At 47.8% G+C, this 16,766-nt stretch overlaps 1 protein-coding gene across 1 annotated transcript in view; it reads right to left on the bottom strand.

The window, feature by feature from the left end:
• The window catches only part of LOC105470234 (ZXD family zinc finger C), a 37,715-nt gene that overhangs the window by 1,707 nt on the left and 19,242 nt on the right, over nt 1–16,766 (bottom strand). Inside the window, exons 8-9 of the mRNA XM_011722026.3 lie at nt 2,453–2,634; nt 328–423 (exon numbers count right to left, since the gene is read on the bottom strand). Coding sequence (XP_011720328.2) covers nt 328–423; nt 2,453–2,634 — 278 coding nt within the window. The remainder of the gene's footprint in view (nt 1–327; nt 424–2,452; nt 2,635–16,766) is intronic.

Here is a 16,766-nt window from a genome sequence, read left to right as displayed (position 1 = left end):
AATTCATCTGAGTCTATTCTCCCACAGGCTGGGCCCTGGCCAGCCCTCTTCCCAGAGCAGTAACTGGAATTCCTAGGCACAGCACTTTCAAGAGCGTATTAACTTCTCCTGCTTTGTTTACCAGCAGGAGCTGCAGTGTCCTGCAGATCTGAGCTCCACTCACCCACCTTCTCCAGAAGGCAGCAAGACATCCTGGCAACCAACCCGCTGAGCCTCCCAAGCCACGCGGCCTCAGTGACCAGCCTGCAGCTGTGAAGCCAGCCTTCCAGAAGTAGAAGGCTCTGTGAGTCTCAATAAGAAAAACAAAGGGCAGTAAGCCATCCAGACCTGGAGGACGTAGACGGGCAGGTCCACAGTGAGGAAGGGGAGGAAGGCGGCTGGGCCGCGGGTTGAGGGCAGGACACCTTCGCCGGAGGGGTCATCCTGGGGAGGCAACACAGAAAGGCCTGTCACATGTCTGTGAGTGCAGCAACAGTCCTCGCCTCACCCGAGAAGTCTCCTCCAACTGCAATGCGTGGCAGAACCAGCCCACCCTCTGTATTCCAAGGGAGGCCTGAGGACCCAGCAGGAATTGTTTATGGGGTCTGGGTACTACCTGTTCCCACCTGGTGCTTATTCTCTCACCTTGATCCCAGCAGCTTTTGCTGGGCCTGGAACCTTCTGCTGTCCAGCTCCTCCCCTCAGTCAGCCCAAATACCGATTTCCCTCCTAAGGCACGCTCCTCAACTCCTTGTGGGTGCCCGGGCAACCCCTGCACCCCCACCAACCTCGAGTACCCACAGTGCTCTCCAGCAAATCCTCGGGCCCCAGAGAGGGGCTTCCCTGCATGCCCCAGCTTGCCTACAGGCCAGCTGGAAGGACCAGGGCAGGTGGAGGGGCTCCTGGGAGGGGAGGCTGTCAGGCCCCTCACAGTCCAGGCTAGAAACTTCATCTGTCCCACACTTCACCTGTCCTGCACCTGCATGTCCACCCATGGCCATTCACATCCCGAAGCAGAGCTCCTGGTGCTGCTGCCCTGTACCTCTCATTCCTTCTGCTTGAGAAGCTCCTGTGTGTCAAGGACTGCACTACTGTTCCCATTTCAGAGATGACAAAACTGAGGCCTGGAGTGCTTAAGTAACCAGAACTACACTAGCTAGTAAGGGACAGAAAAAGAACTCAAACCCAGGTTTAATCAGGCATCTCTTAAAAGTATACCCCCTACTTGCTCCTCTTCTGCCAGCGGCGCCAGCTTCCCTACCGTCTCCTATTGCCAAGCCTCTGGTCCTGCCTCTGTACCTCTGCCCTGCCAGTTGAGGCACTGTTTCCTTGGACGGTTCTCCCCCTCCACTGCTCCTGCTCCTGGAGAGTTCTTATCTCTTCAGAAGCTGGAAAGAAAGGACCAGTGCTCTTCTTGCCCATCCCTAAGACAAGCTTCAGCCCCCACCTGATGCTCACTGCTAGCTTCCAATCAGCACAGGGCCACCCCCAGCTGCCTGCAGCCTCCTCCCTGCCCCCTTCCCAGCCCACCTCTGCCCAGGCCATCCCTCCTCTTGCCTCTCTGAGCCCCAGGCCTGGTCCTGTTTCCTTGCTAAGCCTCTCCCAGGACTATGAACCCACAGCGTGCCTGTTTCCCAACTCAGAGCCAGCGTCAGCTCCACCCTCCGCACTTCCGTGGGGCCTGCAATCGCATGCTCTGCCACAGGGAATCTACAGAGTGGAGTGGTGAAGGGGGCACACACCTGGGCCAAACCCAGACAGCCCTGGCTTGTATATCTCTTCTCTCCCCAAATCCTTCCAAATCATCTTCCCTCCCCATTCCAGCCCCTCAAACTGAGACTGAAGATGCAGGTGTGCTCAGGGCTGCTGGAGCGGGTGTCCTCAAAACCCTGGAAACTGGCCACAGCTGCAGGTACTGTGGCCCAGACAGGCTGGGAGGGGCCTGGGCCTGCCCTGGAGGGGCTCCGTTTCATAGGAAAGAAAATAGAACAACACTGAAAAGACCCCCACCACCTTCAGCATAGAAAGGCTGCTAGTCCACCACAAGCAGGCCGCCCTAGAAATGGGGTGGCTGAGGCGGCCTGCAGAGCCCCTTTGCCCCAGCCCTGCAGAAGAAGGGCAGGGTGGCCTCAAACAGATCTCACCCTGCTGCAAAACAGCCCTGGGGGCCTCGGGCAGGGAGGCAGGCTGCACTGGGGCTAGACGCAGGGCCGTGCACAGACAGGGTCAGGAAGTGGAAGCACGGTCCCAGCAACACCCAGAGCTTAAGCAGATGCAGCAGGACAGGCTGGGAAAAAGGGAGGAGCTGGGCTGTGAGGAGACAGGACTTGGGGCAGTCTACAGGGGAGGATGGGCAAGCGACAGGCAGGTGGTGCTGCGACGGGCAGGGGTTGCGGCATGCTGCACACTTCTCAGACCTGTGTGACCCTCCCACCCCACCTACAGCTGGCCTGTGTGACTCGCCAGCTCTCACCTGCACCAGCTGGACCTGGACGCCCTGCGCCCCGCACTGCACCCCAGCAGGTGGAGCTGGTCCTGGCCGTCCTCCGCTGGGCACCACAAGGCTCCCACACAACCAACTGCTCTGGCTTGCGTGGAAATGGGGAGGACTCATTTTGCCTTCTTTTATTTTTCTCTGAGTAGACTGTGAGGCGCCTAAAATGAAATATAAAAACGAGCACACCCAATCTACAATCTACAAGTCAGGTCCGCCCTCACCGAGGTCTACGGGGAAGACAGCCTTTCCATTAATCGTCATTCTGCACAGCCAAGAGACGTAAAATCACTCAACAGAAAAAACCAAGAGTTAAGAGGTTGAAACAACCAACCATACAAACAAAAAAAACACCAGGATTTTGATTTTAAAAATGTAAAAACCTCATACATTTTTTTGCCAGATGGTATGGTAATCAGACACAAGCAACAGTAGTGTTGCTTAGCATCTTAGCATAAATGTACAGTCAGTATCATTGCTTAGTATTTTAACATAGTTAGCATGGTGAGTATGGTTGCTTAACCTTTCAGTGTAGTTAGTACAGTCAGTATGGTTTCTTAATATTTTAGCATAGTTAATACAGGTAGTGTCAATGCTAAGTACTGCTAGCATAGTTGGTGTGGTCAGTATCATGTCTAAGCATGTTAAGAGTTGTTAGTCTAGGCCAGGTACGGTGGCTCACGCCTGTAATCCCAGCACTTTGGGAGACCGAGGCAGGCAGATTACGAAGTCAGAAGATCGAGACCATCCTGGCTAACACGGTGAAACCCCGTCTCTACTAAAAATACAAAAAATTAGCCAGGCGTGGTGGCGGGCGCCTGTAGTCCCAGCTACTCGGGAGGCTGAAGCAGGAGAATGGCAAGAACCCAGGAGACGGAGCTTGCAGTGAGCTGAGATCGTGCCACTGCACTCCAGCCTGGGCAACACAGCGAGACTCCATCTCAAAAAAAAAAAAAAAAGAAATATTATGAAAACCACTGTAGAATAAATTAAGGAAGGCAGTGAATAGTGTATCTCTCCAGATTACTTTTAAAAGCAGGCAAGATTTAAATGATATATATCAAATATTTATTATCAAGTTTTATAACCCAAACAAGATAAAACTGAGCCATTTATCATGATTCAATGCCATATATGTAGGCCACTAAGTTACCTATAAAGCAAGAGATGTGACCAAATCCTAATATTCCTTTGCAAAATGTGTGCAAGCATGTATGTGCCATTCGAATCATGGGAAAATTCAGAATTATGTGCAAAATCAGAAATAATTCCACTAATGTCGCTAGACATGGTTACACTTTCCCAGTGTACTAACTTAAACCAGTTAGTAACTAAAATTTTTCTATCTTTATTAACATAATTTACTTGTATTACTTTTACAACAGGGAAAAAGATAGGCTATAACTAGAATATCTCATGACAAGCTAAATTGGTTTTAACTTCTGTATTAGCATACAACATGAAAAAAAATCACAGGAATTTCTCTTTTCGATCCACACATTTAATTTGGTGTCTCAGGTAGTCTTACACTGAGAAGAAACACCACCACTAATTCGTACTGTTTTAGCATCAGAAGGTGTTTTTCTTCCCAGCTAACAACTCGTCTAGGGATAAAAAGTCAACAGTTGAAAAGAACTGCTCATGCTTATACATACATAGGGCTCTTTCCTTAAAAGTAATGCATTCTTTGACAACAGCAGAGGGCTGGCAAAGGTGAGGACTTTCTACGAGAGATGTCCATCCATGCCCCATGGCCCCTCTCTGATGTACCTCAAGCAGAACAGCTCAGCATCCACCCCTAGACACATCTCTGCACAGGAAGGGTAAGCTGGCGAGCCCAGCTCATCAAAGTTCTGATGTCAGTATTACTCTACAGGATGCTTCTCTGAAACCAGTATTTGGACCTGCCCCTGGGTTTGGTGCTCTGGAAGGATATCCTGTTTTGTGTGCACTCCAAGGCAACACACTGCGGTAGAAGTCTGGTGGAGAGTTACAGCCTCCCCGTTTTTTGGCAAGCAGAAGGGCAGCTGTGGGTGAGGGGGAGAACCTGCCGCAGATGAGCTTGGACACCCCTTCTCAGGGAGTCCGTTCCAGCAAGGACTGCACCTGGAAGACGAGCCTGGAAAGGATGCAGGGGTCCAGGCCAACGGCTGCGAGATAACAGGGCAGCCAGGGGAGGAGGGGCCAAGCCCCAGTCGCTGAGCTGTCCCCCAGGCCTGGGTAGGGTCAGAACCCCTGACGGTACACCCCGAAGCCTGGTATTATGTCGTGAACATTTAAGATGGCTGAAAGTTAATCATAAACTTCCTGGGTTAACTAAGCAAGTATGTTTATCTAGGGATGCTTAAAGACATGCCAGAGCAAACAAATGGGGTCCACACCACGTCCTCAGAATGTCCATGCAGCTCTGCGTCCTCACTAGTAAAGGGCGCCATGGCATCAAATGCAACATGACCAATTTAATTAATAAACAATCACAAGAAAAATCAAATTCCTTTCTCACTATGGACAACCGCAAACCCTTATAGAACAAGGTAACAACACTGAACTAAATTTTGCTTCAATATTTTCAATCGTTATCCAAAATGCTTTTTTGTGCTAGAGAACTTGTAGGAGTGGGGAGAGGAACAGTATAAACCCAATACCAAGCAACCTCCTGGGAAGCAAGGAAGGAGACTCTAGGGAAGAGTCCTATCTGGGTATGAAGGTAAACACAAAGCAGTCAAGGGCCCGGGCTTGGGAGCTGGACGATCCAGCCATGTGACTCAGCTTCCATGGATCTGCGGTGAATGGAGATTGCCACACTGCTTTCACCTTGCCGTGCCATGACGAGAATTAGGTGAGGTCAACAGCACTGGGCCTGGCTCAAACAGCATGCCATCCCCACACCAGGAGCACCGCAGTGGCCGCCACAGGACAGAGTTCAGAGCCAGCCAAGTGCCCAGAAAAAGGATCTGCACAGACGAAGCTCAGGTCCTCCCCCTCTGATAACCACAGAGGGTCATGTAAGCTTCCTCTACTGAGATCCTCACTAGAACAGGAAGTAAGTGACTATTTTCCCAATTCTCCCAAGGGTGGGAGATCAGAGGGCACTGGGGCTTAAGTCACTCAGTCCCTGACAGGGTTAGTTCAGCATAGCTCTTAGAAAGAGATAATATGTTAATATACTTATCCACAAGGAAATATATTCAGATTAAGAACAAAAAGCAGATAAAAATGTTTATCATTTTTTCAAAAACAAGTCATTTGTGTAGGGAAATGTTTAACACTGAAACACTGCAAGTAGTTTTTCTTGGGTGGTGAAGCTACAGGCGAGAAAACGTAAGGAACCCACACTGATCTTTTCCAGAGTAAACCCACATGACCAGCCCTGCTTGTGCTGAGCGCTCACCCTTTGCTTAGGGATGTGCTGCTCACACAACAGGTCCCTTGTTCCGCAGGGGCACTCTCTCCTCCAGGGCATCTGGCAGGCCCTGAGTCGCCGACTGCCTCCTCCTCTCTCACAGCCTTCATGGGTATTCTTGCCAAGCTACCTTCCCAGATGAACTTAAAGTGGACAGGTGTTTAAGTTACTCAGGATTTTAAAGGAAATGAATAAAGTGTGTAAGTGAACAAGAATTGGGCATCTCCAGCTGGCAGACCCTACATAGGACCTTACCCATTCGGAGCACACTTGTCATGAGTGAGCCTGGCATATTTTATTACTTTTACTGTCATTACGAATGAGGTCAGTTTTTCACAATTACTCTTATTTGAAAAGCTATTCATTTTATATATACAAATGTGTACTGTGCAATTAGCTATCTATTGATCCTTCTTATTTCTAATTGCTTGAGTTGATTCCCCTGGGTTTTCTAAGCCTGACAATGACTTTGTCATTAAGTAATCATCATTCTCTCCTTTCTATTTGATTATCTATTTCTTTAAAAATAAAGACTTCCATAAAAGTGTCAAATAGATTGCGCAGCTGGTTTGGTTTACTATTCCTCCAGCTTTGTGGGGAATGCAGCCAGCATCTCTCCACTGAAAATGCCACTGACAGCTGGCTGCTCTCTAGTATTAGGGAAATCTTCTGGGTTCCTAGTTGATTCGTATTTATGATGTTTTCAAATCAGCAGCAGGTGATGAATGTCATCAACTGCCCTGTTCCGCCTCTGGGGACCCTGCACATCTCCTGTAGCATTTGCTGTGGCAAATCATGCTGACGGGCTGCCTCACCTTACATCACCCTCGCCCGCTGTCCATGTGCTGGCACTTCACTTGGGATTCCCATGCCTGCTTCACCTGCTGGAAGTGAGACACAGTGTTCCTGCATACCACGTGGCCAACAGGCTGAGTAACGGCTCTGAGGGCAGCCGGCCTTGGGTTCCATCCTGCCCCTACCCCTGCCCTCACCAGCTATGCAGCCCTGGCTAAACTCTCCCTGCCTCAGCTTCCTCATTCAGAAAAGTGGGGACACAAGGACCTACACCTCATAGGATTGTTGCAAGGACTAATGGGGTAACAGATGTAGACGTGCTAGGCTTAGAACTGTGCAGGGCATACCGTATGCGTTCATTAGTTATCACACCTTTGTCACGTTTTAGAACCAGGGTATGTTAGCTTTATACATTGAATTTAATAGCTTTTACTTGAGGTCTGCCCAAGTTTCATCATCCACTCAACAAGTGTGTACTGCCCCTCCACTGCGCGGCAGGTGCTCGGCCACAATGGTGGCCCTGCACATGGAGCTCTCAGCTGCTGGCTGGTGCACTCAATACAGCTGTGCATTTTGCAGCACACAGACAAACCCACAATGGATGAGCAACGAGGGATGAGAAAGTGCAGGGTACCCTGGGAGCCTCGAGAGGCCACTGACAGGACCCCAAAGTGTCTGTGACACAGGTACCACCCTTGAGGAGCTGATCACAGCGGGGACCCTGCCGAGAACACTCTGGGCATTCCACACAGGCATCCAGGGCAGGCATCAGGGCATGGCACAGCCATGCACTAAGAAGCAAGCACCAGAGACCAGCACGTCGTGGGGCTGCCACCCCTAGGGCCGGAGGGACTAGGGAAGGGGTGGTGTCACCAGAGTCCAGAATAGGGACAGCGCATAGCAGAACTACAGCAGGGGCCACCCAGAAAGAACTGGGGCCACAGCCATGGGGGCAGACAGCCATCGCCATGAAACTCCCACGGAAGCAGAGCAAGTGATGCCCTGCCTCCTGCCACACACCCTCTAGTATCCCCCTAATGTTCCCACTGCCAAACCTAGCTGGAAGTGCTGAGAGGAGCCTGGGTCAGCATCTCCAAGGATGTGAGTCAGACAGCAACGGCCAGCATCCACATGGCAGGAGGAGCAGGAACTGCCCGGGCGGGGGGTGGGACGGGGCAGCATGCAAGCAGGGCAGGTCCACAGGCACTGCACATAACGCAGGGCGTGGCACAGGGCAGCCAAAGCCAGCTCCAGAGGCCTCAGAAGAGTAAATGTAGTGGGATCCCATCCTAGAGGTCAGCAGCTCTGAAACCACATACATACAAAGCCCTGCCACTCTTTGCTTTACTTTGTTCCGACAAAATGTTGAATGTACAGAAGGAGATGTAATGAACAAAATATATGTTTAAAACTATTACCAAAGCTTTTACTTTTTTTATTAAGAGATAAGGTCTCACTATGTTGTCCAGGCTGGACCTGAATTCCTGGGCTCAAGTGATCCTCCCACCTTGGCCTCTTGAGCACAGGTGTGTGCCACCACGCCCAGCATCTCTGAATCTTTTAGTCAGCCCTGGGCCAAGTATTTTGCCAGAACCCCCGTAGGTCCTCACAAGCACCCTACAAAGCCAGGTCCCATCACTTTCCCCATTTCGCAGAAGGGGATGCTAAAGCCAGAGGCCAGGCAACCTGCCCCAGGCTACTGCAGGTGGAGCCACACCTCACCTGGCGGTCCTGACCCTACGACTGACGCTTTGACTCTCTCAGCAGGCTGGCTCTACAATCATTGTTCTGGCTGTGTGTGGCAAAGTCGATTCCATTTATTTGTTAAATAGAAGCTTCCTCTTCCCAAAGGCTGGACACCTGCCACTGAGGGACAGGAGTCAAGGGACTTCCCACTGGGCTGCCAAGGCCGACCTTCACCCTCAGTCAGCTGACAGCGACATAGGGACAACCGAAAGGGGACACGGAATGAGCTGGACCTACAGAGGCCAGGTGTCTGCCATGCAGATGGAAAGGGAGCCAGGGCTGTGTGCTCCAGGCAGGAAAGTAGAGTAAGAAACAAGAAAGGCGTAAAAGTTAACAGAAACCAAAGTGACAGCAGGACGCTCTGTGGAGAAGGGCCATGGCGCTCACTCATGCAAGTGTGGGAAACCTGGCTTGCAGCCCATTCTCCAGCAGTGGGGTCACACCCAGTTCTGTGGCAGGAAGTTAACTGCCACCAAGCACCTTTCTAGCTCTCCCTGCGACAGCCATCAAAACTGAAGCTTTACTCACAGGACAAAAGGAGCCCAGGCCCCTCTAGGAAGCGATGTCCAGAGCCTGCAAGGGGTCTGAGACCCTCACAGGAAGTGTAAACAGGAAAGGCCCCTCCACAGCTGCTCACAGGCAACTGCACCTCGCTCACCCTTGACCTGCCACGGCTCCGACCTTGGACACGTAAGGGTCAGTGGTGTAGAGGGAGCTATGATGGACTGCTGGGCAAAATCCTCCTGCCCCTAAAGAAAACACAAGAGCAGACAGCTCCCACTTTGACAAGTCTGTAATCTGCTTTCCTCTCCAACTGAGAGACCCATGCACCCTCCCCTGTTATAGGCCACATCTGCCCCAGGGGTGTACATGGGGCCCACAAGGTATGACAAAGCCCCTGCATCCTCAAAGATGCCCTCATCCAAATCCAAACCCACCTGGGCACCTCATGATACACATGGCACAGCAGCCACACGCATGTGACTAGAAATCTCTTCCAGAATGAGGAATAAATGGGGGTGCACCTCCAGGCTGACTGCTCCTGCTGACCCAGGGCCCCTGCCCGCACCTCCCTTCCTGCTGCTCTCCCTGCAGGGTGGTCCCTTCTGCTTTCATCATGGTAGCAACGGGAAGAAAGGGAAGAAAACTTGGACTAGGTGTGCGAAGATTTTTGTTTTAAAGCGAAACAAAAAGATTATAAAAATTTGATCACTGACTTAATTTCAAGGCTCCATCCAACCTGATCACCCATTGGAATACTCTAGCATGTGCATGCCTGAGCTGCAGTGCCAGCACAGCCACCTCACCCTCCGCCCGCAGGGGCCCACTCCCTAGGCTGGGGCCAGCAAGCCAGCACTGCACCAGGTTCAGGGGGTCCCGGGGTGGCCACAACAGTGCGCCAGTCACAGAGAGGCGGGCACATACTTAACCTGCCTCCTCCCTCTAGCTCTCGTCCCCACAGTTCCCTGGAAAGAAAGGACTCGAGGCCACTTCTCATCACCCCATGAGTTCCTCAGGCCCACCAGGCCACCCCAGGAGGAACAGTGCTCTATTGCTCACCATTTTGATGGCAGCTCCATCTTCACGTTTTAATTACACAAAGTATTTTCCAATACAAAAAGTAGAAATGATCATAACAAAACATTCACAACTTAACACTCAGGAAAACACCACTTCATGCACGCATATGTGTACTACTGCTTGTTTCCAGGTAAATGTACACACAAATTTGTCTCTCAGCACACCCACTTTTTCTTACAAATACGAACGTACTAAAAACATGCACAGAGTGTGCAGTTCTTCTGGACATTTGAGTTACAAATATTTAAACAGTCCCGCCCTGAGCAGCAGCAGCATGTGCAGCTTCACACAGATCCCTGGGATTTCCTTGAGATAAATTCATAAAATGTAATTGTAAGACTGAATATTAGGCATATTTTTTGGCTCCTGAACACACCACCAAATGACCCTCCAGAAACATCACAGTGTGTCCCCACTGAAGCTCTCCTGAGAAAGCACAAGGACACGCTGTGTGCACCAAGGCCAGCACTGGGCTCCTGTCACCCAGGAAGGCCCAGCCGACCTGGCCCTCAGTTAGATCTACCAGTGTCCTTGTGAGCACCAACCGGCTGCATCTTGCTCATTGCCCAACTCCTTATGACCTTCTGCACAATGATCTCACGCTGTTGCTGGTGATGTGGAAAGCTCTCTGTGCAGACACGTCTCTGCGGCTGTGCCTCTGCTGACACACTCTGGGAAATGATTTAACCTCAGGGCCTCGGTGGCACCCGTGCAGGAAGGGTTGATGGCAGGTCTCCACCTCATAGGGTTTTTGTGAGGTGTGAACAGTTACTGCATGTGAAGGACATAGGACAAACAGAACAAGTGCAGGCTGCCCCCACGGCTCTTCATGCCTTAGAAAAACCTTTAACCTCTCATCTTCATTCTCTATTCTGTATGGAATTCTAATATATTTTTTCCCTAAAAGGCCAGCATTCACCCGTCAATAACTGGAAATGCCACCTTTCCACATGCAAAGATGACCAGGTACCAGGTCAGTGCCCGGTGTGCTGGATCCTGGGCTCCTGGCTCTGCCATGCAGCCCCAGCCCCAGAACATGCTTTCAGCTGCCATGGCCTTGCATGAAGTCTTAGCTACAGTGCAAATCCTCTATGCCATTTTCCATTTTCTTAGACATTCTTGTCCATAGCTTCTTACACAACTGTCCTGAAACCTGCTTGGACTTCTGCATGAAATTGCACTGCAATGCTGTGGGAAGAGCAAAAGAGGCTTCCCTTTCCTTCATCCCACGTCTGTCAGCTAAGCCTATGGGCTCTGCCATCAGGATAGGTGCAGGAGCCCGAGCACTCCTCCCCACTGCCATCGCCACTCTCGTTCCTGCTAGGTGAGCACTCAGGCTTCCAACTGCTCTCCCTGAAACCTCCCATTCCCCCAAGTAAGTTTATTTTCAAAATGGCAGCAGAAACGGCCCTCTTCAAACTATCACGACATTTTCCTAATCACATCCTCTGCTTCCCCATCTGACTGAGGGAAAGCTGGAGTCTGACAAGGACCCAGGCGCCTTCAGCAAGCTCTGGCCCTTCTAAAATGCTCCCTCGGCGAGGTCCGCCTCCATAACGGCCTCCTGGCTTTGCCTCTGACGGGTCATGGTCAGGACTGTTGGCTCCCTTGGCCCAGAAAAGTGTTTCCCCAGACACATTCCATGGCTCCTTTCTTGCCCCTGCTGGGTGTTGCCTCCTTGGAGACCCTCCCTATCCCCACTATTTAAAACTACAAAGTTCCACAGACTCCTCCTGGTTGTCTTTCTTCATGACATTTATCATTTGGTTTCCTGATTATGAGGTGCTTTTCACCCAGTCCTGCTACCAGACTTCTAGCAGGGTGTCTGTGCTGTTCACCACCGTGTGCCTGACTCATCCAAGGCAAGGGATCACCCTAGCTGAGAGCAGTTGATCTTGTCATCCCTCCCTTCACCTCCTGTCCACTGGTGACATCTCCTCCTGGCTGTTATGATTTCTGTTGCTGTGTGAATGAGATCTCTTCTCCCACTGCATTTCCTAGCTGGCTACTTGGCTATGCAGGAAGCTCTGGATAGTAGACATTTATTTTCTAACTGGCACTTAAATATGTTCTGTTTTACTAATTTTTCTGATAGTTGAGTTTTCCAATAAGTAGTCAAATCATCAGTAAGCTGTTATTTGTCTCCTTCCTGCAGTTCTATCTTATTACTTTTTCTTGGTTTATTTCAATGGCAAGAACCTTCAAACAACATCCAACACCAAGGGTAACAACGGGAATACACGCAATTCCTGTCTAACTCCTAGGTGTGTGGACAGAACGCCTCTGATAACCCACCATTAAGCATGATGTTGGCTGTTGGTTTGGGCACATAATCTTTTATTACATTCCTAGTCCCACCAGTATAGTAATGAATATCAATTTTGTAAATCAAATACAGGATTTGTTGAGAAAATAATAAAGTTCTTCACCGATTATTGAGATAATGCAATTAACAGACTTCCTAACATTAAATCATTCTCAAGCTATCTGATTAAGCTCTATTTGGTTAGAATAGTACATTAAATATACATATTGCCAGATCCTAAGTGTGTTTTATTTAGAACATTTCCATCTATCTTTGTAGGAGTCACCAATCTATAGCTTTTCTTTTTTTTTTTTTTGAGACAAGGTCTTACTGTCACCCAGGCTGGAGTGCAGTGGTAGACCCTAGCTCACTACAACCTCCATCTCCTGGGCTCAAGTGATTCTCCCCCCTCAGCCTCCCCAGTAATTGGGACCACAGGTTTGCACCACCACACTTGGCTAATTATTATTATTATTATTTTAGAGATGGGGGTCTTACTACGTTGCCCAGGCTGGTCTTGAACTCCCGGCCTCAAGCAATACTACCACCTCAGCCTCCCACAGTGCTGGGATTACAGCTCTCTTTCTGAGAGATATCCTTGTCAGATTTTTCATGGGAAGCTTCTGTTTTCCACAGAGCTTTGGAGCAGCATTTACTGTACAAATTCCACAAAGGGGAATAACTGTTAATGAACTATTCATATTCTTATTTCTGAATGATTACTTGTTTTTCTAGAAAACTCTGCATTTTGTTGCAAGTATTCTAACTTATTATCATACAGTTAACATGATATCTATTTACCTCTATGTATTCCAAAGAATTTGTGGAATTTACTTGACGCTTTTTTTTTTTTTAATTGCTCAGACAGAAATGGAAAATGATGGCCTAGGGGCTGTATGCCCTTAGGGATATGTTTTCTTTGGCCCATACCAAAGTTTTTCTAAATCTGAATAAGCTGTCACATTTAAGCATCAAAATCTGGATTTGACTCTGTTCTGACAGGAAGACATCTGAGGCACAAACTTGAATCTAGTTTTGGCCACATCCCTTGTATTCCATATACAGTAATACATAATAGTTGGCTTCAACGTCAAGTGTTTCTAAGACCCTCACGTGTAATCCACAAGAATCCTAAGTGCAGCATGCTTCTATTACCATTTCACAAAGGAGAAAGCTGAATGTGCAGAGAAGTCGCTGGCTCAAGAGTTCAAACTTATAAACACATGGCCTATCCATTTTCCTGTATTTGTAATTAACTTTTATTTATTTATTTATTTGGCGACGGACTTTCACTCTCGTTGCCCAGGCTGGAGTGCAACGGTGCGATCTTGGCTGACTGCAACCTCTGCCTCCCGGGTTCAAGTGATTATTCTGCCTCAGCCTCCTGAGTAGCGGAGCTGGGATTACAGGCATGAGCCACCACGCCCAGCCTCGCTTTTATTTCTTCTTTCACCCAATTGTCTAGAGGTTTTCTTTTGTTTTCCAAGTAATTTTTACTAATTTAACATATTATGATCAGAAAACATAGTACTGCCTATACATGTACATATGTACACATATACATATATGTACACATACACATATATACATTCCTACACATATACACATCTGTAATACACATATGCACACACATGCACATATATACATATATGCACACATACACATGCACATACATATATGTACATATGCAAACATGTATATATGTATACATGCACACTCACATATACACATATGTACATGTGCATATGTGTATGTATGTGCATATATGTACATGTGTATGCATATACATACGTGTATACATATACATATGCATGTGTATGCATCTGTATACGTATATGTATGTGTATACACATATATACATATACACATATACATATATACACGCATATATACATATATATAGGCATATATAGGCAGTACTATATATTATGTGTATATATAGGCAGTACTATATATACTTTTTTTTGTAAAGACTTGTATAGTTTTCCTGATGCCCTAATTTGTTCCGTTTAATTTCTACAAATATTCCACAGTCATGGAGTAGGATCCATTAAATCAACTTTATTAATCCCATTATAAACATCTTTCATATGCTTATTTTTTTCTGCTTGATCAGCAGATAATGAACTAATCACTTTCAAACTGCTAGTTTCTATACATTCAATTATCCTAGATTTCTATCGGCTTTTACATTATATTGTTTGATAGTATATGTTTTCCAATAAATATTCATATAAATGTCTGTGGGTCTTACAGTTCTGTTGTAGGCTACACATGAATAGCAACCAAAAAGAGGAAAAATCTTCTTTGTCCCCATGCTTTCTCCTCGAATTCTACACTTTTCATATTAACATTAGCCCTTGCTTTGTGATTTGCCTTTGTTTTATTTTACCCTGTCTTAATCTTAACCTTCCCAAATATTTCCATACAGGGTGCAACTCTCCTAGACAACACACAGCGGAGAGTGTGCTTCCGATGTATTCAATCTTTGTCTCTTGGCAGGAGAGCTGCCCTCATTACATTTCACTGTGACACAGGATACCCTTGGTTTTCTGTCACCATGTGTCTTGCTGCTGTCTCTGACAAGCACCACATCTTCTTTCCCTTCTCTGCCCCTTAGACAGCAGAGAGGTATACATACCCATTTATAGTTCTGAAGCTGTTTACGCTTTTTTTTAAGCTTAACTTTGCTATTCGTTTCAAGAATAAAACTTGACAGTTTTACACTGAGAGAAAAATTATTGTTTTATTCTAAGGGGAGAATCTCAATACTCGAGATAAAGAAATTGGCATATTTTATTTTCTACACTCAACAGCAACACAATGGGAACAGTCTTGAATTTCAGATGCTATTGCTCAGACTGCACATTTCCTAAGAACTGAGGTGTGCACTGGCTCCTAACCACATTCACAACAGCAGAGTCTTGACTGTTTCTAAATGACCTGATTCCATTAACAGTCCTATTACACAGAAACTGCTCATTCTTGAACTTATTACAGGTCCACAGTCTCTCAATCACAAATCCTGAAACCCAAAAAGTCCCAACCCCATTTTTTTCCCCTGAACTTAATGCCAAAAGTAATTTAGCAACATAACTGACCTGAACTGATGTAAAGCAATTTACAGTCTTATTTGATTCCACTTAGATATATTTTGCTGAAAAGTACCAATGTAGTAACTAGTGGTATGAATACATAATATATGTACCATATCATCTAAAATTTGAAATAGCCTGAATCCAAAGCACAGCGTGGGTTAACATAAACACCAGCACTGACCACTGAAACCCTAGTGTAACAACACCCCAGTAACAGTAAGTACACCTAGTGTCTGCATTCTAAATACCACCCTCTAACAAAAGAAACCAGGGCTCTCTGGAGGAGGAGTTGACTCCAGGGCAGGGACAGGGATAATACAAGAGCCTGCTGGTGCTAGGAAGGAAGGAAGTGCTCAAAACAAAAAGCTAGGATGGAGAATGCTGATGAGGCACAAGAATCCAACTGAAGGATTGTCCACAGCTGGAACAACTGGAGCAACAAAATAAATGGTGATAATATTAATCATAATCCAATATTGACTACAGCCTAAAGAATCAATACCGTTGAGGCCGGGCACGGTGGCTCACGCCTGTAATCCCAGCACTTTGGGAGGCCAAGGCGGGCGGATCACAAGGTCAGGAGATCGAGACCGTCCTGGCTAATACGATGAAACTCCGTCTCTACTAAAAATACAAAAACAAAATTAGCCAGGCGTGGCAATGTGCGTCTGTAGTCCCAGCTACTCGGGAGTCTGAGGCAGAATGGTGTAAACCCGGGAGGCAGAGCTTGCAGTGAGCGGAGATCGCCAATCAGTATCATTGAATCCATACTGCATAACTGAATAAGTAAATGAGGGAGAAGAGACAGCTCTTCCTTACAAAATTCTAATAAATAAGTATACAAAAATAAGGGAAATGGAAAATCACCATTAGAACCCCACAGGCAAAAGCCCCCGCTGAGTGTTACGTGAGAGGAAAGCTTAAAGAGAAACAGGGCACTTGCACTGCAAGGCAAAGGGTTAACCCTGCCCAGAGAGGCCTGGCCTCTGGCCCCGGCTCCTGGGAGATCTCTAGGCCCTTGGAATGCCCTGTCTGGTAAGAATGTCTGTCTAACTGGGCGCACTGGGCCACTTCCACAGTCTGTGCTAACCCATGGTGGAGGCCTCAGGCACATAGCGCCAGCTCAGCCTCTGGAGGGCTGGAGAGTAAGGCCAGCAAGTCCACACAACTGAGACTCAACAAAACTCCAGATTTGTTGCGAGTCTCAGGTGGGCTTCCTTGGGGGGCAATAGTACCTGTGTGTGCTGTCACTTGCTGGGAGAAGTTGGCACTGTTCACACCTCCATGGGAGGACACTTGAAGTGTCACACTAGGAACTCTCATGAGCCCTGCCTGGGCCCCTTTTCCCTCAGCTGGCTTTAATTT

This window comes from Macaca nemestrina, chromosome 2 (assembly GCF_043159975.1).
Source record: "Macaca nemestrina isolate mMacNem1 chromosome 2, mMacNem.hap1, whole genome shotgun sequence".
In the NCBI taxonomy this organism is placed as follows: Eukaryota; Metazoa; Chordata; class Mammalia; order Primates; family Cercopithecidae; genus Macaca; species Macaca nemestrina.
The sequence above is the reverse complement of the archived record's forward strand: the minus strand, read 5'-3'. Positions and strand labels throughout refer to the sequence as shown.